Source organism: Vigna umbellata, chromosome 10 (assembly GCF_029865625.1).
Source record: "Vigna umbellata cultivar VRB3 chromosome 10, Vumbellata_1.0, whole genome shotgun sequence".
Taxonomy (NCBI): Eukaryota; Viridiplantae; Streptophyta; class Magnoliopsida; order Fabales; family Fabaceae; genus Vigna; species Vigna umbellata.
In genome coordinates this window covers 11584449-11612392 of record NC_142174.1, presented here as the reverse complement: position 1 = coordinate 11612392, position 27944 = coordinate 11584449, and the positions used below count along the sequence as shown (strand labels likewise).

General features: G+C 29.2%; 2 protein-coding genes across 2 annotated transcripts; one reads left to right on the top strand and one right to left on the bottom strand.

Moving 5' to 3' along the window:
• Positions 1-406: 406 nt before the first annotated feature.
• On the bottom strand, positions 407-2334 carry LOC124836970 (protein STAY-GREEN, chloroplastic-like). Its single transcript, XM_047312244.2, has 4 exons — positions 1936-2334; positions 1667-1840; positions 1016-1183; positions 407-931 (listed from the first exon to the last, which is right to left on the bottom strand). The coding sequence occupies exons 1-4, from the start codon at positions 2062-2064 to the stop codon at positions 593-595; spliced, it is 810 nt and encodes a 269-aa protein (XP_047168200.2). The 5' UTR covers positions 2065-2334; the 3' UTR covers positions 407-592.
• A 10036-nt stretch (positions 2335-12370) lies between these two features.
• On the top strand, positions 12371-19096 carry LOC124836961 (FAM63A-like protein (DUF544)). Its single transcript, XM_047312231.2, has 12 exons — positions 12371-12749; positions 14137-14255; positions 14338-14444; positions 14537-14624; positions 15737-16799; positions 16910-16964; positions 17083-17164; positions 17314-17394; positions 17744-17848; positions 17938-17987; positions 18077-18197; positions 18624-19096. The coding sequence occupies exons 1-12, from the start codon at positions 12566-12568 to the stop codon at positions 18711-18713; spliced, it is 2145 nt and encodes a 714-aa protein (XP_047168187.2). The 5' UTR covers positions 12371-12565; the 3' UTR covers positions 18714-19096.
• The last annotated feature ends 8848 nt before the right edge of the window (positions 19097-27944 follow it).

Below are 27944 nucleotides of genomic sequence, written 5' to 3'. Positions count from 1 at the left end.
ATTAAAATTGAAGAATTAAAAATTTTATGAAAAAGTTGAAAAACAATCACTTTTCTCTATCTTTATTTCATCTTAATCTGCGTTTCTTCTCTTTTCTCCTGTCATAATCATAGTGTGGAAATGACACTGATATATTTGACTATTGTTTATCTCTCTTCGCTTCTTCCACTATAATGAAAAGAAAAAATCATCTCCAATACGTTCTTCAAACTCATAAATGTAATAACTTCTCTTCATTGGAAATCCAAAACTTATCACGCAAACTCAGAAAACAACGTGACAGCGAAAACTGAAATTACTGTTAGCGTATATATATAAAGGAAATGATACTTCCATAAATTTATAGATGGACTTTCACTCCCTAAAAAACCGGTTTAATTTTTAGACCAAGCACATAGACACGTGATACACGAACCAAATTAATTTTCTGCAGAAGAAAAAGAAAGTAAAATAAAAAATTGCAAACACGAGTGTCCTTATTTACATTGAAAGGATATTTGAATGGTTCAATTTATCCTAATTTTCTATACAGGGAAACGTGATGCTAATTTTGGCAGAAACCCTGTAACTGTGACATGAAGCTTTTGTTTGTTTATAGATTTTGTTGTGGCTCAATCCCATCACAAGGTTCGTAATGGCGATTGGGAACTTCTTTAGACCACTGAATTGGGTTCAACGTCATTGGGGGAAAGCAACACTCGCATTCTTCTTGGCATGGCTGAGGAATCGCTAACCCCTCCTTGCTTCCAACACTTTCTTCCTCCGCCATCTCTTCCGGGGCCCCACCGTATGCATCCCTCAATGGGCCCCAGCATTCCACCTTGTTGAATTCTGGAATGTTGGAGTGAAAATATACCCAAACCAAGGCCTCTTGCAATTCCGGGTAGTTGTTGAAAAGATCACCATCGCCGTGAACCACTGCCTTCAACACCTGATTAACACACGCAATTGCATAATGTTACGTTCAATTTTCGTTCATTGACCCTTCAATTTCATGCCTGCAAAACTAGCTTACCACTGGTAGCTCCTTGCAGAAGATGAAGTATCTTAACCTCGCTAACATGTCCAACAGAAAATGACCTCCACTGATGTGGCAGTGAACGTGCAGGGACATCCTTCCCTTCACCTTCTTCCACTGCGCCACCACTTCGTCCCTTTGCAATCTGTTGTACCATCCCTGCAACTGCAATTCATTCCAAAAGTCATCATCACCCCTTCGTTTTAACACTCTAAACTACCTTTCCTACACTAAAAATTCAGATACAATTTTAGTACCATTTACTACATTCAAACTGTAATTCAAAAACACCTTTCAAATATCTCTTTCATATCAGGATGAATTGGACTTTGGAGTGTTGAACTACCCATTCCTATTCCCCCTTTATAAGAAAAAATCATTTTTTTTTCAAACAACTGAGAATAAATTCGATGAATCGAACCAAGCATCCATCCAATATTTTACTTCGTTCAACAGTATAATTCACGTGTTAACATCTATCATGATTTCCCACCCTTCCTCCCCAAAAAACGATCTCTTAACAGCAAGAAAACCCTGATTTCCTCTGTTTCGAGACAACTTCTGCATCCTCTTCTCAACTAATATTTACGTAACAGCAATTTCAAAAGAATAGTAAGACACAACAGAACTGTGAGATCAAAAGAATACCTGAGAGTTATTTATGGTTTGAGAGATTGCCAGGGTGAGCTTAGCGGTTATATCGCTATGGGTTAGCGTATAAGTCCTAGGAAGATTTCCCGGGTGTTTATTTTCATCCACCCCCAAGAACAAAACCTTCAGCTTCGAGGCTTCAAATATGGCAGGCCCAAACAACCTAGCCATCTGTTCCAATTCCAAACAACCCCATCAGACAAAACCAACAACAACAGTATCAAAAAAACCAAAAAATAAAAAACCCTAAAAAAAAAAAGTCGTACAGGAACCATTGCTTTGTTCTTCTTGCGGTGCGGTGTTCCGTAGGGCGAGACAGAAATACCGTGGCGTGGAGGAAGCGAAGGGTTATTAAGCTTGGAAGGGAGAAGATGAAGAGTAGTGAGAGTACCCATGTTGTTCCAGTGATCTCGGAGGATTCAAATTCAAAGAAGAAACAGTAGGTTGTTTAGTGAGTGAGGCAGAAAGGATAAAAATTTAATTTTTAAGCACTAACTGAGTGGGAATTCTATGTTCCTTTGCTTCAGAATCTACTTTCTCCTTTGCTTGTGAGCTTGAACAATGAAAACGCGATTATTGCTATAGGTGGAAGCGTTTGAGAGATGCGTGTAGTAAACCACTGATGCGTGTGACTTTTGCTCATAAGATTGCGGTTGCTTTAAGTCGTAGCTTATATGTGTTTTTTTTTTTCGGTACTTTGGCATGTAGTGGTTGCTCTTCCTCGTTTGGACACGATTCGAAGGTTTGCGCTACCCACTTTCATGCTTTTTCTAATTGGGGGTACACCTAATTTTTTTCGGGTATATAAAATACCTGACTTTAGATTTATTTTTCTTTCTCTCAACGAACTGATTAAAAATCTTTTATTATTATTTTTGTAAAAATAATAATAATAATAATAATAATAGTTTATTAGGATTCTTTTTCTCACACGTTATAAGTTGTGCTCTTATCGGTTACTGTTACGTGTTATGTATTATTACTGATATTTCTTTTTAGGACTTTCAAAAATGGCAGCTACTACTGTCTTCTTTTAAGATCTTCATCCGAAAGCGTTAGTAATCATATAATTCGTGGTCGTGGAAATATTCCCTCTTAAAGCAAAAACTATGCTGTTCTGCGTATGACTTCAGTAAAAGGTTGTCGCAGCATATCTTGAAGATTCACGATAGTGTGCTGATTTTCTTGATAATGGCTTATGAATAATTTAGTAATGATCACTAGTACTGTCACGTTCTGATTAGATAGTTGTATAGGTAATAAATTCTATTGTTTTTTCATAAATTACAAGCTTTTTTATTAATTTAATAATTCGACTTATACGTTATAGATGTTTTGAAATAATAGGTACTTTTTTTCTAGTAGGATTAGAACTTTATTTTATTTTTTAAAGATAGGTTAATTTAGTGACAAATTGATTAATATAAGTTACATCGTATACGATTGTTTAATATGGAAAAATATGGGAAGGTGTGATAGGGATAGTAAAAGTGACTATGATCAAATTCATTAGAAATATTGTAATTCATGAGTGAGTATCTGAAGTTTTCATCTTATCTTTAAAAATTATCATATTATCTTAAGTGTCAACACTCTATTACAAACTCATATATGTAGCTCGTATTATGTATTACATAGAATAGGCAAATAAAAATTTCTTTTTATTTTATGCATATATAAAAGTTCTTTTTATTTTATGCTTATATAAAATTTTCTTTTATTTTATAAAAATAAGTATAAATTATTTGGAGTAGCTGGTGGAGATAATGAAATTCACCAACTCTATACAATATCATTTTCTTTTTCCCAATTTATTTTTTTTCTTCTCATTTAAGTATTGAACAAAACTTCTATGAAGAAATTAATTTAAATTTAAGTAGATTTGTTAATTATTCATTATATATATATATATATATATATATATATATATATATATATATATATATATATATACACACACACACACGTGCATTCACATGTATACATATAGGTTAATATATATTATAATATATTTACTTCAAAATATACTTTTTATTGGTTTAAAATATTAATTATTTAGAACTAATACACAATACCATAGTTATAGCTATGAAAAATGTATAAAATGTTAACGAGAGTTTATAAATACCAAAGAAAAAAATAACATGAAATAAATAAAAATAATAAATATTCTCTTTTCTTTTTATTCACTTTAAATGGTTTTATTTTTTAATTGAGTAAAAAGACTTTTATTTTATTCTATCATCTCTCTTGTTTGTCTTTGCGCATTTAGATAAATTTTGAGCCTAATATGAAGTAATATTATAATTTAATACACTGAATAACTTATATTATTTTCGTTAAAAATATATTAGATAACAGGTTATATCACTCACATCACATAAGTGTGATGATATAATAAAGAATCTAATATTGTTTTCTTGAACATATTTTTAATTAAAATAAAAAATATTAGTTGATCGTTTTACAATATCTACAATTTTATTTTATATTAGTCATAAAATTTCATATCTTTTAGATAAACAAGATAATAAAATAATATAACAGGTAATTAATGAAAAAAATTAAATTATGGTATTCAACTAAAAAATATACTTAATGCACAGTTCATCAAAAGAATTGTGCAAAGGAAGTAAAGCTCATTTTTTATTCTACTTCTACATAGAATCCTATACATACAAGATTTTTTAAATAATGACATCCAAATTTCGTGGATATATACATCATACACAATGATCATTCTCATCTTCAAATTTGATTAATGACCAAAATTAAGATTAATATGATTATTTTTCTTTTTATTAATTTTATTTATGATTCGACTGTTCGACAGACCGAACTTTTCGTGATAGATGAAGTATCACTATTTAATTCTTAATATTAATTTTGGTTTTTATTTTTTATTTTACAAATTTATTTTTTAGAAAAATACTTCATCTCCAGTTAATTTGATGTTAACATTATTTAAAATGTATCAAACGTTAAAATTTAAGTAATTTCTATTTTGAAATTATGATTTTTTTTCTCTTCATTCACATCTCTCCATTTTTATTTATCTCTCTCACCATCTCCCTTTGTAATGTCAAGTAAAGCGACTATAGTGAGAAATTTGAGGAAAAGAAGCGTTGTATTTATATTAAAGTACAAATTAAAATCATCAATTTGAGACTTTTTCATTTTAAACTTTAGGTAGACCAACCTTGTGTTTGGAAGGTTGTGAGATATGATACGAGGTAAATGGAGGTACAAACGGGAGAAGGAAAGTGGTAAAAAGTAAAAGGAGAAAAATAATATAAAAAAATTGTAAAGTGTCAGATATTGATACATTGCAAATTTGAAATCGTGTTAAGAAAAATTTAATGGAAGATATTATGTATACTGAATTCTTTTAATAAATATTATAACACTGACTAAATTACCAGCTAAACCTTTTTAATAAATATAATTATTATTTACTTAAATATTGATACTATAGTCTATACCATTTTAAAATCATTATTTATTTAATTGAAAATAAAGTCCCAGTACGTCGTATTTTTTACCAAACGATGTTCATGATTTTTATAACGTCTTCCTTATCTTTATCCTTGATCGTAATGTGTATGACCAATTGGAGCATTGTATTTCAAAACAAGTACCATCTATTAAAAAAAGTACCATATGTTCAGCATCTTGTCTTGATTTAAAAAAGAAAAAACAGACAAATTTGGTCAGTGAAATTGTGGTTCAATTTTATACTATGTAGGACTTCTTGTCTTGTATATCACGTGCTTTCAGCAAGCATGATTTAAGTTGTTTCTAGGTACACTTGTATTATTGTAACAATTTTATGTTAATTTGTTCTACCATTGTATAATTTGCAATTGGATAAAACCATTTCATATTTTTTGTTAGAGCTACTACATTTTCATTAACCTAAATTCGTAGGACAACGAGATATTAATTAAGAAATAATTAATCAACAAACCTAAATTCATAAGACAACGATATATTAAGAAAGAAATAACTAATCCTCAAACCTAACTTCACAGGACAATGAAATATTTATTGAGAAATAATTGTTGTTTTTCTTTTGATAACCGAAACTTGAAAAATATAAATATATTGTATGAACTTTAAACTTTGATCATTTTTTTTAGTTAATGAAAGACATTCATAAATATTTTTAGCTTTTTAATTTTAAAAATGCTTAAATTTTTATATATTTTTATTGAATTTTACTTTTGTAGAATTATTTTCCTGAAACAAAGACACAGGAAAACAAACAAACAAAAAAAATATCCGTTCCCCCTGATCTGGAGTTCACATGGCCTTCCTCACCCTCTCGTCGTATTCTTTGGAAGGTCTAAAGATATATCTTTAAGTTTATATATTTAAAAACAAGTGAATTCTTATTAAAATTTGGCTTCCAAGATTTACATTTTTTTAATTTGTATTTTAAGGTTTGATTTCAATGCCGAGTTTGATTATTTTCATTTTTTATGAACATGTGTTATTTTTTTTATGATATTATTATTATGAAATTAAATATAATTATTTTTTTTAATTTTATTTAGATGGTTTTTATTTATTTTGCATGTAATTTTATAATTAAAATTTGATTAATTTAAAAAACAATAAAGTTAAAAAAACAGTTAAATATAAAGAATTTGTAAGAATGATAAAATAATTATTTAATTTATTTATTTTTATGTAAATAGTAAATTTGGAAAATAAATAAATTTATACATGCATACTTTTTAGTTATTGAAGAATTTGAATATTTTTTTCAGATTCGAAAAGGAACTCTCAGAGAGATTTTTTTTTTTTTTCATTCTGGAAGATACAAGAACAATCAACCATTATTATTGGAATACTGAGAAGATTTTTCTAATGTATCAATTTTTTTGTCAAATGAAATTCTGAAGTATAGAAGTAAATCTTGTCAAATAAGAATTTTTCTTCTAACCATTTTTTTAATTTGGTAATACTATATATAAGGGTCGTTATTACAAAAAAAATACTGCATACTTGATTATAAAATAATAATTACTTGTTGAATCTGTAAATTACGTAAAAATAAGATATTTGAAATTTAATAATCCAAGAGTTTTATAAAACTCTCTTAATAAAAAAATATGAACAATAGGTGAAATTGAAAACTTTAGTTATCAGTTATAATATACTTCATCTAATATGTTAGTAAATTATTAATATTTTAAATTGCTTAATAAATTATAAATATTTTAAGCCACTTGATGAATTATGAATATTTTAATAATTTAAAATAAGAAAAGATAGATATTAGAACATATACGAAGTTGACAACGATACATAAGAATATATATATTTACACTTTCCATTCTATGCCTAATTTTAAAAAATTAATAGTATTCATATCCATAAATTTAAAAAAGTTTGATATTATTCATACCTAATCAATGCAAACAAATTTCATTAAAACGAAACATATTTAAATAATACCATAGTATTATTTGTCATTCTTAAGCGTGAATCATTATGTATTTTTATATGAAAAAATAAATATTATAACTAAATTTTATGTGTCTATAAATTTTAATATAATATTATAAGTATAAAAAATATAAAATATAAAATTTTAGTTATCATTATCAAAATGATATTAATTTTTATTGCATAGTTAATTTGACTTTTACATTAATATTTAATTTAAAAAATTCAAACAATGTAATACTTGATAATGGTAAATAGAGATTTAAAATTCATTTAGATTATCGTGATAAAATCAAACTATAAAAATTTATAAGAGAATATAACTATTTTGTTAGACTTTTTAAATATTTTTAAAATAGTTAAATATATTTTTATAAACAACTTAAATACTGAAATGTTATTAGTATTATATGTATTTGTGATGTAAAAAAATTAACGTAATTAAATTAAAAGAATTATATTTATTAATTTTTAAAGTTTAATTATCAAAATATATCATAAATTTTAATAAAAATAATTTTTCATTTCACATATATAACTTTATATCTGTATTTAAGTTATTTTGAAGTGGAAATTCAAATTAGAAAATATATACATTGGACTGCGGATTTTAAGGTGCTTATTATTTTCTAATGAAAACCACTTAGGATGACAACGGGTCGGGTCGGGCACGGATAGTGTCTACCCGCAACCCGACCTGACAAAAAAAAAAATTCACTCACTACCCGTACGAATATCCGCTTAAAAAATATTCACAGGTATTTTAAAATCCACAGATACCTGTGGATACCCGCAAATATCTTAAAAAAATATATTTTAATAAATTATTAAAATAATTTAAATAGAATTACAAAAAATATATAAAATATAATATAATATAAATTAAATATAAATTTAAATTCAATTTTAATTAAATTTAATTTTGTAAAGTATAAATTAATGTTAATTTTAATTAAATTTAACTTAATAAAATATAAATTAAATTTTTATTTTTAATTTTTGCGGGTAGCGGATATCCGCAGGTACGGATAGTATAATACCCGCATCCGACCCATTATAAGCGGGTATTAAAATATCCGCTACCCGCGAGTTGCGGATAGTAAATATCCACGAGTATCAATTATCCGTCGCAAATTTTATTCGCGGATATTCGCGGGCGCAGATTGTTTTGCTATCCCTACTCTTCCTACTACATTCTAATATGATTATTATACTTAACATTGTATAAACTCAAATAAAATAATAAATCAAGAGAAATAACAAAAATAAATAGAATCCCAGGGAAGAGATGTATTTAATTTTAACATAGCAACCATTTTATATTTTCATTTTGAAAGTATCGGCACATTATTAAGTCAGAAATAAATTGATATCTCTTAAAGATAAGATGTCGGCATTTTTTTAACTTTTCTCATGTAAGCGAAGGACTTATAAAAATACTCAATTATAAATTTGCGCTCTTCTTTCATATCATATCATTGGAAACAAGTTTGCATTAATGTGTATAAATCATCAATGTATTTGATCAAGTTTATATTAAAACTAACTTATTTAAGGATAACAAAACATATATTATAATTCAAATCACTTTTTCATACAAATACTTGTCATTTAAATTATTTTCCATTATCCTAAAAGGATAGTCATGAAAACGTTATTACAATATAAATAATGAAACGACAACTTTAAATAAATACAAAAAAAGATTCGCAAAACTATTTCGGATTGAAACGTGATAAATATGTGTATTGACAATTCACAATGTCAAATATCTAGGGAATATTGTTTTAAAATTTTCACGAAAAATTTAAAAGAGATAAATTTATTGTAGGAAATTTAAACTTTGATTACTATTATTTTAAAAAAATTTAATTAAAAACAAACTTTATATGCATATATATTGATTTTTTTAATTTTTAAAATGCATAATTGTTGTAATTTTTATTGTATGTTTATTTTTATAAAATTACTACTTACACCTAGACGAAAGGAAAACAACAAGACCGACGCTGAGTGTGGTCACCCTGATTCACGTGGCCTTCGTCCTTCGTCACTCTTGGCCACAGGCGTCAGATTCCGACACATTTTATTTAGAGTGTTTGTACGGTTTATTTATTGGAATACGTTTTTTCTGTATAAAAAAAAATATATTTTGATAATATTTTAACATCAATAATTTTGTGATTGATCTATATTAATATTTATAATTATTATTATTGATTTAAAATAATTTTGAATCAATCACATTACATGATTTTAAAATATTGTGAAAAAAGTGTTATCAAAATATTATTATTTATAAAAGAAAATTGTTGTGTATTTTTTATATATATTGTTTTTATTTTTAGTTTCTGTGACTTTAAATAATAAACTTAAAGTAAAACTGGTTTGCTAGGAATTTTAAAACTTAAAAAGTAATATGTGTAGGGATTAAAATATCCAATTTTTAAATATAAAAAAATGCATACCCTCATAAAGATCAAGTGAACTCATAGGATTGCACTGTGATTCTCTTTTGATTTATCAACCTTTCTCTGTTTCTAAGATTATTCCCTGTGGTTCTTATAGATAATTAGATAATTAAATATATTATATCTATTTTTGGGTCGGGTCAACATACACAATAAAAATGGCAATGGATTAGATTCATTAGATTGAATAGAAATAAAAAGGGTTAAATATGTTTTTAGTCCCTAAACTATTGGTCGTTTCTGGTTTTCGTCCCTCTTCCAAAGTAAGGTACAATTTGGTCTTCATTCTTTAGAAAAACGTTCGTTTTAGTCCTCAAAATTTTGTTTTTAGTCCTCGTTTTAGTCCTCAAAACGTTCGTTTTTTCGACTAAAACGAACGTTTTTTAAAGATTGGGGACTAAATTGTACCTTACTTTGAAAGAGGGACGAAAACCAGAAACGGTCAATAATAGTTTAGGAACTAAAAACATATTTAACCCAAATAAAAATGACAATGGGTTAGATTGAATAGAAAGAATATTTATCCCTATTAGGAAATTTGATTTGATTTAGTATTTGGTGAATACTTAATTAAAAAATATATAAGGATTTTTTGAAACATGTGGATAAGAATATCCATAAATATTTAAAAATAAAATAATTTATAAATTTTAAAAATAAAATTTAAATAAAATTATAAAAATATAAAATATATATTAAATTAAATTAAGTTTTAATTTTAATTAAATTTAATCCAATAAAATATAAATTAAATTTTAATTTTAATTCTTTATAAGTGGTGCAGGTATTATAAATAAATATTAAATTATCCATTATCTATTATTTGTGAATAACTATATAAAATATCCACTTGCTACGTAACAAATTTTATTAACAAATTTTCGCGAATATGAATATAAATAACTTTGTCATCTAAATTTAACTCAATGCTCCGTTAACAAGCAAATAATAAAATACACATATCTACTATTCATACAAAATATACATTTAATATCTATTGCAAATTTTATTAGTAAATATCCGTAATTGTGGATTTCTTTTTATCATCCTAAAAGTGAAAAATATAATAGAAAATTTAGAAAATATAGTCAACAGTAAAAAGCGAAAAAATGGTGTTAATATCGTAGACCTAAAAAAAAAGAAAACATGGAGACGTTTTGATACATCGGTCACATTCTGCTCTATAAAAGGCACCGCAAAGCAAGTGAGAGTGGAGAAGAGAGCCTACCAATGCTTATTTTTGGTTTGGCAATTACTTCCTACACCCCATCATTTTCTTCCTACTATCTATTACTTTCGGAAATTATTTTTTGAAACACAATAAACAATTTTGGAAATTAAATAAATCACCCCTCTTTTTACAGAAAACATACCAAATTTGATACAAACTTCTACAAATTAAATTGACTAATCCGATATAATCTTCCATATCTAGTTATGCATACCAAACTATTCAATTCATTAACCAACTTCAAACTTTCGAATTTTGTATTATAGTTAATTCGGTGATTAATACCAAATTTCAACCATGACCACTGCACTCTTGCTAGAACCCTATAGGAGAAACTACTACGAAAGTTATTAAACGACTCATACCTTTTCTTTATTGCTAAGATGAATAAGGTCTTTAGTTGATATGCTCTTGCTACATGCAGAAAGAAAGAAAGAAACAAGAAGAAGTGATGCACTGTTACGAGATGCCATGTCTAAAACAAGAAGGGGGTTGCAGGAAGAAATACCCTGTACAGTATTACAGTAAACAAGCCCACGACCAAGCTCAACACACACACACACACTAAAAAATATATTTTAAAATTAATTTTTAATTTTTAATTTGTTTGAAAATTTTGAATGCTATTTTTTAAAATTCAAGAAAGAAAATGGTAAACCAATTTTTAGAAGGAAAACCTGAGACAAACAAACTTGTCTTTAAAAATTGTTGTATATTGGCTGAATTTTCACTTTCTTCGTTTTTCAAAAGAAAAAAAAATTATAAGCTTTTTAAAGAAGATGTAGGAATACAAATAATGTCCTTGTTATATTGTGTTCCGACGACCCATTTCATATCTATTTTATAAAAATCTAGTTTTAATAAATAAAAAATTGACTTTCTTTCTTAATTCCTCATTCTCTTTCATCTTTTATTTTTCTCCTGTAACTGTATCTTTTATGGTGAAGTTGCTTTATAGGGCAAGAAAGAAGAAAAAAATTACAAAAACAACAAGAACAACCAAGTTTCAAGGCTTTTGTGACTACAACATCACTTACGTGATATCTCAAATAATGCAAAGGTTGTCCCTGAAAGACTATTACTATTTCATTTTTTTTTATTATAAAACTAAACTTTCGAAAAGTATTTTCTGAGTTTATTTATAAACAACTTTTTGAAAATTATTTTTTGGAAAAAACATAGATAAAAAGATATTGTAAACTGTACGGTGTAAGTAGCAATTCATTGGCTTTTGGATCCATGATGGGCTTTGTTATCTGAAGTCATCGTTAAACGGGAGGCCCAACACCACAGCGTAACTCTTTTCATGATTTTGGTATTCACGTACATTGAAGCATCTTATTTCAATTTATAATAAATTACAAAATAACTCAAAAATATTAAAAATAGTATAATAAGTAATAATAGGTAAGAATGAAAATAATTTAAATATATAATAAATTATAAATTATAAATTAGAAGTGAGTGAAATAAATTATTTGAAATATTTTAGGAAATATTAATTTTATAGAAGGAGTGCAGGGGGTGTTAATTTTGACAGAAAGTTAGTTAGGGGAAAAAAAAGAAAGAAAAAGATTTGGAAAAGGAAAGAAATAAAATGCGAAGTAATGTGGGGGGTTTGACAATAGGGTGGAGCAATCAATGAAAGAAGCTTTAGTACTGCTACTCCATTGACATATTTGTTTTTCATAAAGTAATTGTGGCGTTGTGTGGGTTCGCAGCAAATCCGGAACGATCGAAATGGCATCGCCGTCTTCGCCTACGGACCAACAACAACTCAGAGACGAAGATCGTGAAGAGGACCATCCTCCGCCGCACTCAGTCAAAGACTGCATTCACAAAACCAAAACGATTCAGTTTCTCGGACGCACCACTCCGATCGTTCTCCAAAACGACAATGGACCGTGCCCGCTCCTCGCTATCTGTCAGTGCATTTCTCATCCTAGGGTTTCTTCATTTCTCTATTGCCTTTCCTCAACCAAATTGAATTGAATTGCGTTTCGCATATGGAATTCCCTCTTTTATGTTTCTCCTTTCTTCATGATTGCCTCTTACTGTCAATTCCTTCCTCTATTTATTGTCTTTATCTTATTTATGTTACTTCTTGATTCTTTAAATTGATGGCAGGAATCATTTTTTCTTTTTCGAATTATTTACCCTCACGTGTTAATCTTGATGGTTTTTGGTTATTTCTTGATGTTTCTTTTCACACCACACCGCACCACCGTCTCCCTTCATGTTCGTTATTAGGTCGTGGTCATCCTGTTATCTGGCTTGTATTTTTCTTTCCTCTCGGAGATTTACCAGAGCAAGTGATTTGTCGATAGATGCCAATTTTTACAATATCCGAGATTATCTTTTTATTATACCTGATAGCATATCACAAACAAATACAACACACGTAAACTCAACAAGGGTCTTACTTCTTTCTTAGTAGACATAGTAAACACCGTTAGTGTTTCCCAATCTCAGACTTAGGTATTCTGCCATTCGTGTATGATCTTTCTAAGGAAAAGAGATTTGTATGTTTTTGAATCTCTATATATCTATGTATATTTACTAATTTAAAATGAAATATTGAAAGTGCAGGCCCGCCTTCAATATAAACGGGAATATAATCTCACACGGGCTTCAACACATATCTTTTTTCTTGAATTCTTTTATTGCTTTTTAGTCCATGTTAGGTGCTGTGCTGCGTTCTTAAACCTTCCAATGCTATTTCTTGATATTGTTTTTGGATGGAAAGAAAAATTCTCAAAATTTTGTGATAGCTTAAATTTATTTGCAATATTTGTTGTTTAACTTTTTGAAGTGGGTTTCCCCAACCTAAAAACACCCAATAGGCATGGAGATATGTTTAATATTTTCATCAGTCAGGGAGAGCGAAGCTCACCCTGTTTGTTATGTTTACTCAATAGTTTGTGGTTATCCCTGACCTGAGGCTCTTTTCTGGCAAACCTGTTACAGTCTCCAGCCAAAGTGACCATTCATATCTTGCTCTGTTTTGTTCAATCATTTTCTGTTTTGTAGTCTAGGCCTTTCATCTCACTCTCTTGTGCTCTTTCCTACGATTTACCCTTTGCCATTTTTATATTTTCCCTTTTTTTTTTTGTATTATTTGGACGGATATAGGATTCTGCACAAACTGATGGTCTCTACTCTTGGACTATAATTTGAAAAATGTGATTAACTGATTGTTTCCTTACATGATATGCTTAATTTGTTCTCTTTAGAAGGGTTACTCGCAACATTTGTTTGGCTTTATAGCATCACAACTATTACTTAATCTCTTATATGTTGCAATGCTGCAGGTAATGTTCTTCTGCTAAGAAACAATTTAAATTTGAGTCCAGATATTTCTGAAGTCTCACAGGAGAAATTACTTTCATTGGTCGCTGAACGATTAATTGATTCAAATAGTAATGTGAATGTAAGAGTTGCATTTGTTATCAGTGGTTACATTTACTCCTGTGATGTAAGTTTATTTGACAACTTTTATTATTATCTTGTAGAACAAAGATGCAGGCTATGTTGAAAATCAACAACAGAACATTGCTGATGCAATTGATTTGCTTCCTAGGCTTGCTACTGGCATTGATGTAAATATAAAATTTAGAAGGTTAGTTTCGCAGTTTTGCTCATTTCTTTTTGCAGTTATGTTCACCCGTTAACAATTCTGAAGTTCTGATAAGAATTACACATTAATTGCAGAATTGCTGATTTTGAATTCACTCGAGAGTGTGCTATATTTGATCTGTTGGACATCCCTTTGTATCACGGCTGGATTGTCGATCCTCAGGTATTTTTTTCACCCTCGATCCAAATTAATTAGTTCCATTTTGTCATGATTGTTTTGAATTTGGTTGCAAGCAAGGACATTTTGCGTGTTTGGCGGGGAGGGGGGGGGGGGGATGTTCAACTATTATTTTGTTGTGACTGTTTATTAAGTGATATTATTAGGTTATCAAAAATAATTTTAAGGTATTTATGATAGAACTGCAATCCTTTGGGATGCCAAATGAATTTGGGATCTTCTGCAAGAACATTTTCTTGCTAGTTGTTGACATTTATCAAGCGATATTATTAGGTTATCAAAAATAATTTTAAGGTAGTTATGATAGAACTGCAATCCTTTGGGATGCCAAATGAATTTGGGAGCTTCTGGAAGAACATTTTCTTGCTAGTCGTTGGCATTTAGCCTAGTTCCACCGTGCCTGTAATAATCTTGCTGCATGTAAAATGAGATATGTATTTTAACTCTTCAACGTTAGATTAAGGACATTTTATTGTTGTGTTCGGTACATTCCAGTGGCCTTGTAACAATTCCCCTTTTTTTATTCCTTTCATTTCTTTGAGGATGCAAACCCTCAGTTTTGAAATGCTATAATAATGGCAGGTTTTCCCTATTCTTTATTAATACGTTATGTATTTCTGCTGCTTCAGTATTGATGTTGCTGTTTTGCAATCAGCAAGTTGGAATTTAATTTAATTGAAGAAAAATGCTTGTTTATTACATTCAACTTTTTTGTTACCTTCCTGAGAGAGGTTTCAGGGGGCAAAATAAGGAAAAAAAAGCTATTCCCCAACAATCACCTGTCTGTTAGGGAGTCTTTAGATTTAATCAGAACCATCCTCTTGTATGCATATTATTTATGTCTCAGTCTGCAAATTGTCTGAGTTCAGTGATTGTCGAAGCTGCTGTATCAGTTGGCTCCATATGCCCCATCTTAAAGTTTATCTAGCCTTAGATTATGATGAAAAATGTGTGGTTCAATTGTATACTGTAAATTTTAAATGGCCAACTCGTCTTGAATGTCTATCAAATGTTGTCTTCATGTTATTCTCAAACAATGTGGGGTTTATTTATTATTTTATGTTTTCATTTGATATAAAAATGTTCATTGGAGCCAGGATTATGACACTGCAAATGCAATTGGATCAAAGTCCTATAATGCTCTTATGGGAGAGCTTGTCTCTCTTGAAACACTAAACATGGATGTCCATCATAAAAATGTTGCAGAAGAAGATTGTGTTGACTTTGTGGCTGCAACAACTGCTACGCTTGGAGTTCCTTCTCCCAGTCTTTCAAAAACCAGGTCTTTTGAAGATTCTTCTCAATCTATTTCTGATCAGATACCAAGAAAAGGTGATCTTGAAGAAGAGGCAGAGTTGTTGAGAATCTTGAAACTGTCCGAGGCTGATTCTAAAGCTTCAATAAGTGATCCTGTTACAGTTCACGTTAACGGAGGAGAAATTTCTGCCAGTATGGAAGGAAATATCAGTAATGAGCAGGTTGTAAATATGGATTCTGGAGATAAACTTGGAAGTAGCGCAGGTGCTGGTAACAGTCACTTTCATGATTCAGAGCCTTCTGTGTCTGACGACTTCACTGCTTCTGACAAAGACCTCAACAGACAGATATCTTCTACTTCTACACTGGGAGACGCAGCTAATTCATCCTTAAAAACTGATACTGTAAGGGACCTTCATCAATCGACTTATGCGGGAACCAAAGAATCTTCTGACCAAAATGATGTGATAGAGAAGAACAACCTTGATGCATTGGTTCAGAATGAGAGTGAAATTATTCCTTCTCCCAGAGAATACTCTGTCTCAGACGTTTCTGGAGATGGAAAAATCCATGACCAGTCCACTCCTGCAACTATAGATCATGAAGTTGTAGGTGAATCTCATGGACCTGATGCAACAAAATCATTGCAGTCGTCCCCAGGCCATGCAGACTCAGACTCATGTAGCATCAGTTATCAGCAAACTGATGTTTCTGGAGCTTTGACTTCAACTGTTCATGGGAGTGAGCCCATATACGAGGGAGAGGAATGTGTGTTGGACACAAGAACTTTTGAGAATCGTGAACCTGTTTATGAAGGTGAGGTCGTACTTGCAGAACAGGCTGACAAAAGCACCTTAGCTTCTCCTGATCTTAGAGCTAAGGATGAACTAACTCCAGAGCAAGGTAAGTAGTGCTATATATCAAATAAGTGGATTGCTCCTCATTAGAGTATTATTTTTGTAGATAACTATATGTTTTTATCTCATGGGAGAGGTGTCCTTTAATTGTCATAGGTGAATTGATCAAAAGTTTCTTGAGGAATAATGCCAGCCAGTTGACATTTTATGGGTATGTGATGTTGTCTTGTTGGTCTAATTATCTTGTTCTATCTTTGTCTTCCATAACGTCGTAATTGTCTGAGACAAATTTTCTTTTTACATTTTATACATGATTAATTCTTTTGCAGTCTTTTCTGTTTACAAGATGGGCTTAAAGAGCGTGAGCTCTGTGTTTTCTTCCGTAACAATCATTTCAGCACTATGTTCAAGGTCAGTAAAAGTCTTGGAATATTATTTCTTTGGACATTTAGATTACTGATATCAAGTGCAGTCAGTAGCACTTTTTTGTCATTGAGAAAAAAATGTTGGCCGTGTCTTGCAGAGTCTTCATACTAAAGTTATTTTCTCTTTATCCACAGTATGAGGGTGAACTCTATCTTCTAGCCACTGATCAAGGTTACATTAATCAGCCAGATCTGGTCTGGGAAAAACTGAATGAGGTAAAAAGTATTGTTATATGATCTTTTGTGTTGGTATCATTTTAAAAATTTCCGTCTATGTTGCCACTGGTAGATGTAGATATTCTCAGCTAAACATCCTGAAAACTGAGTTTATATGCTTTGTGATTTGAACTCCTTCAATACTTAGGGACAAGTTGTGCTGGCAGTTTTTTTTAAACTTGTAGTAAATTCTGTGTGCACGAATCTTTATTAGAATGTTGTGCTGTATAGTTTCTTTTTTTATTATACTATCTGCATGTTCTTCCCGTTCCATCTTATTCCATTGTGTATTTCCTTACTGTCGTTGAGCAATATTGAATTGCAGAAAGTTTATGTACTTATGTTTCAGGTCAACGGTGATTCATTGTTTATGACCAGTAATTTCAAGGAATTCAAGGTAGAAAATCATGAAAATAGCACATGGGATGAAAGCAATGCCCTGACCAGCACTGCTGTATGTATATATATATTCTTTTAAAAGGGGAATATATTAATCTTTGCAAATCAATTTTTCTTAGATATTTGGACATCTTCTCGTTTCAGGATTATCTTGCCAGCATCGATAGTGCAACACAGGCAGGCTTAGATATCAAGTAATTTTCATAATTTTCTGTTGGCCATGAAAACTTGTAAATTATTCCTTTTCAAAATTATAGTCTTAACTAGTGTGCAATTGTTACAGTTCTGATCTGCAATTAGCAATAGCCTTGCAACAGCAGGAATTTGAGCAGCAGCCATCACGCCAGAATAATTTACAACAATCATCCAATAGTGGTAACTCTAGATTGGTCACAGGACCCCAGGTACATATGCCTTTACTACAACTGATTTAAAGTGTTTTTGGCAAATGATATTGTTGTCTGCACTCTTTATATATAGTATGTATGTCACGTACACTGTTGCCAGTTGCCTTGTCTCGTTGAGTGCCATTGGATGGGATCTTTTCAATTTGTTGGGAGGGGGATCTTTATTTTATCAATTAGCAAATCCAGATAGTTTTTTTTATAGAATTTAGTTTTACTACTTTTATTCTGTCATCTACTCAGTCTGTGTCATATACTATAAGATTGTTGATTACTGTAATAACTACTATAATTTGTTGAAAATCTAAATTTCTTTACATTGAAATGCATGATTCTTGTAAGGAAAAGATTTGGTGTTTGACTGCACTAGTAACGCCTGCATAGATGATTGTTGAATTTTTTTCAAGAATTTACCTGTAATTGCAGGTTGCAAGAAACACTGGAAGACAGGCTTCGTCTGCATCTACATCTCCCAGGCCTGATGGAAAATCCAAAGAAAAATGTATAGTGATGTGAAATTCAGGGAGTTTGTGTAGAAGCATGCACTTCAAAATGTGTCACCCTGATAATGTATCTCCATAACAGCAATCTTATTGAGCTTGTATGAGATAATAGGTTGAGTTACTTATGTAAATATTGGAAGTATATATAGTGTATAACAGTGCTAGGTCCTTTTTAACTGTGACCACAACGCTCAATCCCTTCCCACCGCCGCCACTTGATATTGTCTGGACTAACCATCTCAACCATTTTATGCTGATTGATTGTGCACCACTCTAAAGTAGGGAGTTAAAGGCCAGTGAGAGACAATTCAGGATTGATATTTTGATGTAATATTGCCAGATAGAAACTTGATTGAGTGAGAATCAAATTGCATGATATTATTTTTTCTACCAAAATTATTCATTTTTATTATTTTAGGTGACATTTTTCTTTTGTTCGTCCTTTTAATGACAACTATTGAAATCGTCTAGTAATTCAACTTTTAAACAACTCCTGGCAAGATTTTTTTTAAAACGGCTAGCCGTTGTTTTCACGTTCAATAAAGCTGGTATTGAGTATAGCTCGTTTTTTGATAAATTTTATAAATTTTTTTATAATGTCAGCATCAGGTTATGTTCAAGTTCCCCATCAGATTTGATGGCTCATTTTAGGAAGTGTTAGTTGTCTGCCTTGTGTTTGTTTTGGATATGAAGAGAAAATGGGATGATAAAAAAAAAAGTAAAAATGAAAGTTATTTTTTCTCAAAAAAAAAAAGAATAAAAAACATGATATAAATGTCATTTATTTCTTTTACTGTTTTGCCCATAAGATATATTTTTGGATCCGGATATTTTAACAATTTTTTTTAATATTTTTTGACAATGAATTATGTGTTATTGTTTTATTAGTCCGTATATTTGAAGCATATTTGAAGTGAACCAATCACAAGTTACTATATAAGCTGTTGTAAAAAAGTTGTCAAAAAAAGTTGTTAGAATATTTTCCTATATTTTTTTATAGATCCCAATATTTTAACAATTTTTTAACAATTTTTTGACAATGGATCACATGTCACTATTTTATTGGTTTGTATATTTGAAACGGATCAATTACAAGCTACAACACATAAGTGGTTGTCAAAAAAATTGTTAAAAGAACATTTTATTTTTTATAATTTCCTTATGTTTGACTTCTATTCCAAACAATGGAGAATATTTTAGTAAACCTTCTTTTCCCTCTGTTTTCTTTCATCCTTTTTTCTCTCTCATTTTTTAAAAATTGTAATAGGTGGGTTGGTCCCATGAATTTCAACATATTTCAACAACAATCCTAAGAAATTTGTGTGTTTGTGGAGTTGTATCTATATTAAACCTACTTGTCCCCTAATTTAATAGAAACAAAATGACTTAACAATAGAAATAATAAATATAATAAAGAATTGTAAAAAAAGAATAATGGGAATGAGTGAAAATAGTGTTTTGTTATTTGATTGTGGTCAGGTGAAACGAAAGCGATGGATGGAAGATGCCTTACTAGAATGAGGGGTTTGGTTTTCAGTTTGATTTTTGTTGTGTATTGTGAATTGTGCTGTGTACATAATTTGTCGTGTTTAATTGAGGTGAGATTTAAAAGGGGACCACATTAACATATCGTGTTATTAACGAGGAAATTAATAATGATAGAACACGACAGTACTACAGCTGTGATGCTGATGCAATCTCCAGCTGTTACCTTTCTTCATTCACCACCATTTTTTTTTTTAATTTCTTGGGGACTACGTTCTCAACTCTCATCTCGTCAATTACCCTCTTTTCTTCCTTCATGCGACTATTCTCACTTTCTCTCTTAAACTTTTTTTTTCTCTAAATATTTCTTCATAAACATTTCTAAAAAGAATAGAAAAGTACTTTTACTATTATGATTAACTTACCGAGTTTTCATAAAGATCAAAGGCAACTGTTTATTATATGAATAGTCCCCAAAAAGGGTGAACAACTTAATCACTCCACCACTATCTTTTAAACCATTAATATTGACATTTACAGATGTCTATAAATCTCTTTTTGGACGTATATATAAATATTCTTCTACCAGTGATGATATACTACATTTTTTTATAATTAAATTTGTGCAAAATATTAAACGATTATGTTGTATATGATTTTAATGAACTTGTATTGAGATATTATTGACATGGCATTGTTAAGATGTTTATTTTATGATTAATTAGAAGATATGTTTTTTTTTATGGATAATATTTTATGAATATGATTATAAAATATTTGTAGGTGTGATATTTTGGTTTCTGCTTTGTTGAGTGTATAAGTGAATGGTCATAAACAAAAGAGACCATGATTTTTTGTTTTAAATCTTATATTGTTATGAAAATTATGAGTTAAAATTTATTATAACAAAATTTGTTATTTATTCAATCTATTAATTGACAAATCATTTCTAATCTTTAATTTCACATACAAAATATATATACTTTAATACGAGATGTTGAAAATCCTACGTCAACTATAAATAGACTAATTCACAATATTAAAATGAATATAAACATTCTAAAAATCACTTTTATTTAATTAAATTAAATTTAAAATTCCTTTTTAACAAGTTAAATATCAAATAGAAAAAACAAAAAGTAAATTATTAATATAATACAAAAAGATTTCTCAACAAATATTACAAAATTTATTTTGTACTGTTATACTTTATATTTATGTTATTTAGAAATGTACAAGTCTAGGAAGTAGCACCATTTATGCATATAGGACAATTTATCCAATTTATTCTCACGTGATGTTCAACTCAAAATTTACAGTGTTTTTTTTTCTAATAAATACACTGGTATCGTATGCCATAAGACATTCCTTACAGTTTTATTAAATAATCATATACTCCATATATAGATGAGAAGAACTATTTTTAAACTAATTATTCATAATATTGTTTCCATATATATTTCAACCTTATTATAAAAAAGATAACATGATTGATAGACTCCAATTTTCTTAAAGCAAAATGGACATCTAAAATCAAATTTATCTGTAACAAGCATTTTTGTGACCACTGTGGTTATATTGTATAATTTTATATTATAGTACATTTCTATATCTATGCATTTCCTTTCTTCATTTTTACAATAAAGACACATTCTACTATTTTCTTTTTCTTTTTCAATAAGCAAGCTGGAAAAAAAGAAAATGTCATCTAATGAATTCACATTAATATGTTAAATTATATTAATAATTTACATTGGTTCATGTAATTTAAAGTATAACTTTGATGTAAGGATTCTAATGTGATGATTATTAGAATATAAGGTATTAAAGTTATTGGGATTATTTTAGAATTATTAAAATTAATCCCTCTCTTCTCACTCTAAAAGGGCATTTTGGTATTTTATTAAAGTTAATTAAAATATCATAAAAGAGGAAAAAGTTTTAGTTCTGTTGACACATTAAGTTTCTGAAGAGATATAGAGAACGTAACGTTCTCAGGAAAGAAGAGAAACTGACAGAGAAAACCATCCTACAACTTCTATATCATCCAGAAGGCATTAAAGAGGAGTAAGAGGAGAGAGAACATTTGACAGGAAGAGACAGGAAGAAGTGCACAATGAATCCAGGTTAGTTCTCTTTTACTGTGTATTATGGAAATTGTGAGTATCATGAAAATTCAAGATCCTGTGTGTGTTGTTTTCATTTAATTGAAAATTAAAGATTTGCTTACATAATATGGGTAAAATTTTAAATAAAATAGTTATAACGTTTATATATAAAAATTATACATTTTACTATGATATTTTTTTGATTAGTTTAATAAAGAGAGGCATGTAAGGGCCTTGTGTAGCTTCTAGAATTAAAAGTGATATGGCTAATGTTGTAAGCACTTGACAGTTACTTTATCTAATTGCAGTGAAATAGTATTTCTTTTATCGGTGACACAATACAGAGAAACGTAAAATGTGAGATATATTGTCAGCTTTAAACGTTCCATTAGGAAGTACTTCTTCATAGACAAAATGACTTAAGAAGTATTTAGCTGCACAACTTTCTCCAAAAACGCTTTTTTTTTATTATGTCTCTACAATCGTATATATATTTTCGTACCCACTCGATATTTTATCAATTTTTTCACAATAATTATTTATCATTATTTTATTAGTTTGTATATTTAAAACACAACCATCACAAATTATTACCTATATTATAAAAAGTTGTAAGAAAATTATTAAAAGAACATTTTTCTTTTCACAATGTTAATACCAAGTAGGATTGACCGACCGAGCGTGTTTAGACGATACCGAGTATGCGGGAACGACAGTTCAATCTATCCGGTGGGGCCTCTCCAGCCGTTTGCTGGAGACCGCGTTTGAATGTTCATGAATGCGTAATTAATGAGATAACGGTCATTGTTGAGTAGTTAAAGTGAGCTCATTAAGAGGTAAATTAATGGATAATATTCTCTGAAACCATATAAATAACAATCGATTGAAGGTAAACTCTCTGTTTTTTTACTAAATTTCGATAGATTTGTAAGGACAAATTCTGACTTAAGCGTCGGAGTATTTTCAAGTCACCCCATATTTGAGATTGAGAGAGTAAGAGTCAGGAAGGAAGAAGAAAGTGAGAAAAACCGATCGAAAGAGGAAAAACATTTCCGAGCAATTCCAGCATGAGTTGCCCTCGGTCCCTTTCAGCATAAACAAACCATTATTTATTTTTCTACTTCTGTCTCCTTCACTTTTTTCAATATTTTCCAATCCTCTTTAGCCACAAACCAAACACACGGTTGGGTCTGTGAAGAGAGAAACAGCGTGCAATGATCACGAATTATTATTGTTTATTTGTCAATAAAAATTAATTTAATCGTTAAACATCATTTTCAAATTTTAAATGAATTTGGATAGGAATGACATTATGGATACCCTTTTAGCAATACTTTGTAAGCCTTTTATGAACTGCCAAACTTGTTTTTTTCTTATGTCAGGGTGTAAGGATTGAAAAAAAAAACGAGAAAAAAGAGATAGGATTAAATAGCGTGAGAATTGTGATTGTTAGTTTAAAAATACATCACAAATTACAGTGACAATTATTACTATTTTCACTTATATTAAATATGTCTTATTTTAAATTAACATTAGTCATTTGACTAAAGGTGATTCATGCATCAATTTATTCAAATTTAATTCATAAACATTATGTAATATTAATGAAGCTATTATGTATCCTTTACTTAATTAGCTAAGACATTTACACTCTAAAGGGTCACGTATTATAAATAAATGTAAATAGGTCACCCAAAATAATATATAACATATAAATATTATCATCATTACAGGTATAATCATACAATATATATATATATATATATATATATATATATATATATATATATATAATGTTATACTATGTAATAATATGATTAAATTATTTATATTACTTTTAATTTTAATGTATATTCATAGAAAATTAAATATTTTTATATTAATATAAAATTTAGGATTAAATTTGTTTTTAGTAGTTGAAATTTGATACAAAATTAAAATTCGTTATTATTCAAAACTTTAATACATTTTTGTTTCTAAACTTTAAAAATTAATAGACACAATTATTTTAACTTAATTATATTAAACTTTTATTACATGTCAAACATATTTTATATTAACATTTGAATAGTTTATATTATTTGATATATTTTTGTTTGAATATTAATTGAAAAACACGTTTGATATATAAAATATTTAGTGTAATAGAGATAAAAAGAATATATCTATTTATTTCTTAAGTTGAGGGATAAAGTATATCAAAATTTTGGATAAAAATAAATTTTAATAAATAATATATATTTAATATAGAGTTTGTATAATTTATGTGAGTGGCAACTTTATCAGATGGTCAGTTTTGATAGAAACATGTATTTTCTTCATCCGACATTTAAGTCTTAGTAATACTAATTTTAAGAATAAGTATCATTCTTTTATCCTTGCAATTGATCCTTGTGTTCCACTTTTTTACCACAGGTTTGTATGGTCTTAATTTATAGGGAGTAAAATTACACGACACGTCTTAGAATTTAGTTGAAACAAAAGATCCGATGTATTTATTGTTACATATAAATAGAAGATATATAATAAAAAGGGGAAAACATTCACGTGGCTCTTATCACCCTCTTTTTCTTCTCTATTCATTCTCAACCACACACTCATCCACTAGACTGCACCAACTTTCGACCTAATCGCATCTTTTATAATTATTTCTATTATTTATTATTATTTTTATTCTATCAATTGTCTTTTCTTTATTTTTTCAATGTTTTTGTACAAATTCATCTTTTTATGTTCCTACGTTCGTGAATATAATTTTAAAAAACTGCGTACTTGTGTCATTCATATTAGGACAGCTTCCTTTCCATGTTCGATCACTTCGCATGTCTGTGCTTCAAAGCTTATTTTTATCGCTACCTTCCTCTTTTCAAATATCCACGCTGTACTCTTCTATTTTCTCAAAACATTCATTTATGTTAAAATAAACTAAAGATAAATAATCAAATATAGCAATACTATATAAAATACAACATACATTTAAATTTTATAATCATTGGATTAAAAGAAATACGATTTAATTAACGAATAGAGAATGGCATGATATTAAAAACATCAAAAAAGTTTAATCCCTAGACCTTTTTTTTTTCTTTTATATAAATAAAAACCATATTTATACTTATTTGTTTGAAGGTAAAATTTATTTTGTTGAAACTTTTACATCAATTGTCAGGGTTTTTGTTGATACAGTATTCAATTCCTTTATTCATAATTCAATTTTACTTTAATCGATAAAAATTAATTATAATGAGAGAAAAAAATAAAACGTGTAATTAGTTACTGATATTTAATGTAAGTGATTTAGCCGAGACATACTAAAAGAAAATTGTTCATAAAAATGATAATTTTTAATAATTAATATATAAAAATGTCTAAAGGGCACACTATCTTCTTTTAACGAAACAAGGTGAAATTAGAATTATGTTTTTTTATTTTATTCTTGTGGCGAAAAGAAAGAGGTTACATAAATGGAGAAATTGGTAGATACGAGATTGTGGCTCGAAAGGGTTTTGATTCTAATGTTATGGATAAAATGCTTCCTTCTTTTGCACGCAACACGTACTCTTCAAACAAAAGTAATCAGAGACAAAGTAAAAAGAATATTCATTTCAGATTTTTATATGATTTTTTCTTTGCATTTGCTTTATGCATTTTATCCCTTTTCTTTTTCATGATTCAACCACCAGTTTTCTAAAGTAGACAAAAAAAAAAAACCACAAATTTCTGTCTGTGAAGACTTCCGTGACTCGTTTTGCTCTCTTGTGAAAATCAGAAAATAAAATTTAGATAATTAATGAAAAAAATATTTATGATTATGATGTGAAAATGTTTACAGTGAAAGTTGGTGGTGCGTTTAAAGAAAGAGGTTGCTTACAGAACATAAACACTGTCCTTTTCTTTGATTTCAGCCTCCTAAATACTGCAATATATCTATACAAGTAAAGAAGATGGAAGATCACCAATTCTCAGAACCAAACATTGACACCTCAACCTTCGACCCACTTTATCAACAACTAACAAAATTAAACTTAAATGAAGGTTGGTCACATCTTTTTTTTTTTTTCTTTTCTGCAGTGGAGCTTCACTTTTTTTTTAATATACATCTTTTGCTGTTGCCTATGTATTCAATATCGTCGGTTAATTAATTTAAAACATCATATTATTATAACTAATTGTTTCCTTTTCTATTTGGTACAACTAACTATGGTTGAATTTTGCCCTCCCCACTAATTACTTTAATTAATAATAATATCTTATTTTTAATACGCGTAACTAGTTGTCGAATAAAATTACTCTTCAATTATGAAATAAATATGAAGTATAAGTTAAACAAACTGATAACTGCGCTGTCGGTGATTTGTTTCGTATAATTAAAATGTTGATACAGCGAACAAAAAAAAATGAAAAGTTGATCGTGCCGTTAAATTTCAGAATACGCATTAAATCTGACCTAAATTTATTTATGTAAAAACAAGATCATAATTTTATTTCTACAACTAACATTATTGGTGTGTGACAACAATAGAATAACTGTAAGGCTTCACCCATACACAACACAGAAGCAGTTACGGTTACCCACATTGCTTAAAGCGGATCGTTTTTTTTAAGACGTCTGATTTAATTAATGGAAATAATATAAAGTAATGTTTGGCAGTTTGATGATTTTGATGAGGCCGAAAAACTGCGACGCACATGTTCATAATTCAGGAACAGTTAATTCTGTGTTCTGTTTGGAAGCCTAAAAATGTAGTATGAAGTTTTTTTGTGATCGCAATAGACGAAACATGTTGGTCTTGTTGTTGAGGGAAAATTACTCTGTACGAAGGAGAACCGTTTATAAGGGGACAGAAGGAAAAATATATGTTTATTAATGTTTTACAAATTATGTTAACTTTGACATCTAACATTGAAGAAGCAAGCATGTGGATTGGTATGAAGCTCATACGACGCTCCTTGCCACGTTTGTTATCAAAGTGTCCTACAAGTTTCGTACATGCATGAGGCAATACTTCCACAGGGCTTACTTCATTCTCTTTATACCCTTTTTTTTTTTTAAATAATTGTGATAAATTTTCTTGTATTGAAATTTTGGTACAATAATTGTGATACACGAAGGGCGTATGACGTAAATTTAATGATTAAATGCATTTGAAGAAGGATTGGAAAGAAGATGTGAATGTAAGTGAAAAGCATGATGAAAATGAAAAGTGTTTGACATGTTTAAACAAAGTTTTAGCAGAGTCCTTGAAGTACCTAATTGTTTTGTCTGTTTGTTATCTCTTTTACTTTTAAAGGCACAGATTTTTTTCTTTGGTGGTGATAGGTGTGATAAACCCAAACCATCGTCGCCAATCAAATCAAAGTACCTTAGCCTAAAAATCCATTAATGTTCCAGATAAAAAATAAAAAAAAAATAAAATAAATAAAAGAAGAGGAAAAAGAAACGAAGGTGTCAGGTGACAGAAGCAGCTTTATCTTCTTTTTCTGACCTCGCTTCCATCCCCTTTCATAGTAATGATTCCGCAGCTTACTCTTTTCTCTGTCTCTCTTCCTCTTTCTATTCTCTCTCTCTTAAATAAAGAAAACAAAACTTCAATCTCTCTCACACAAACACACAGCACAAGGCACAGCGCAGAAATCAACCGTGTTTAATG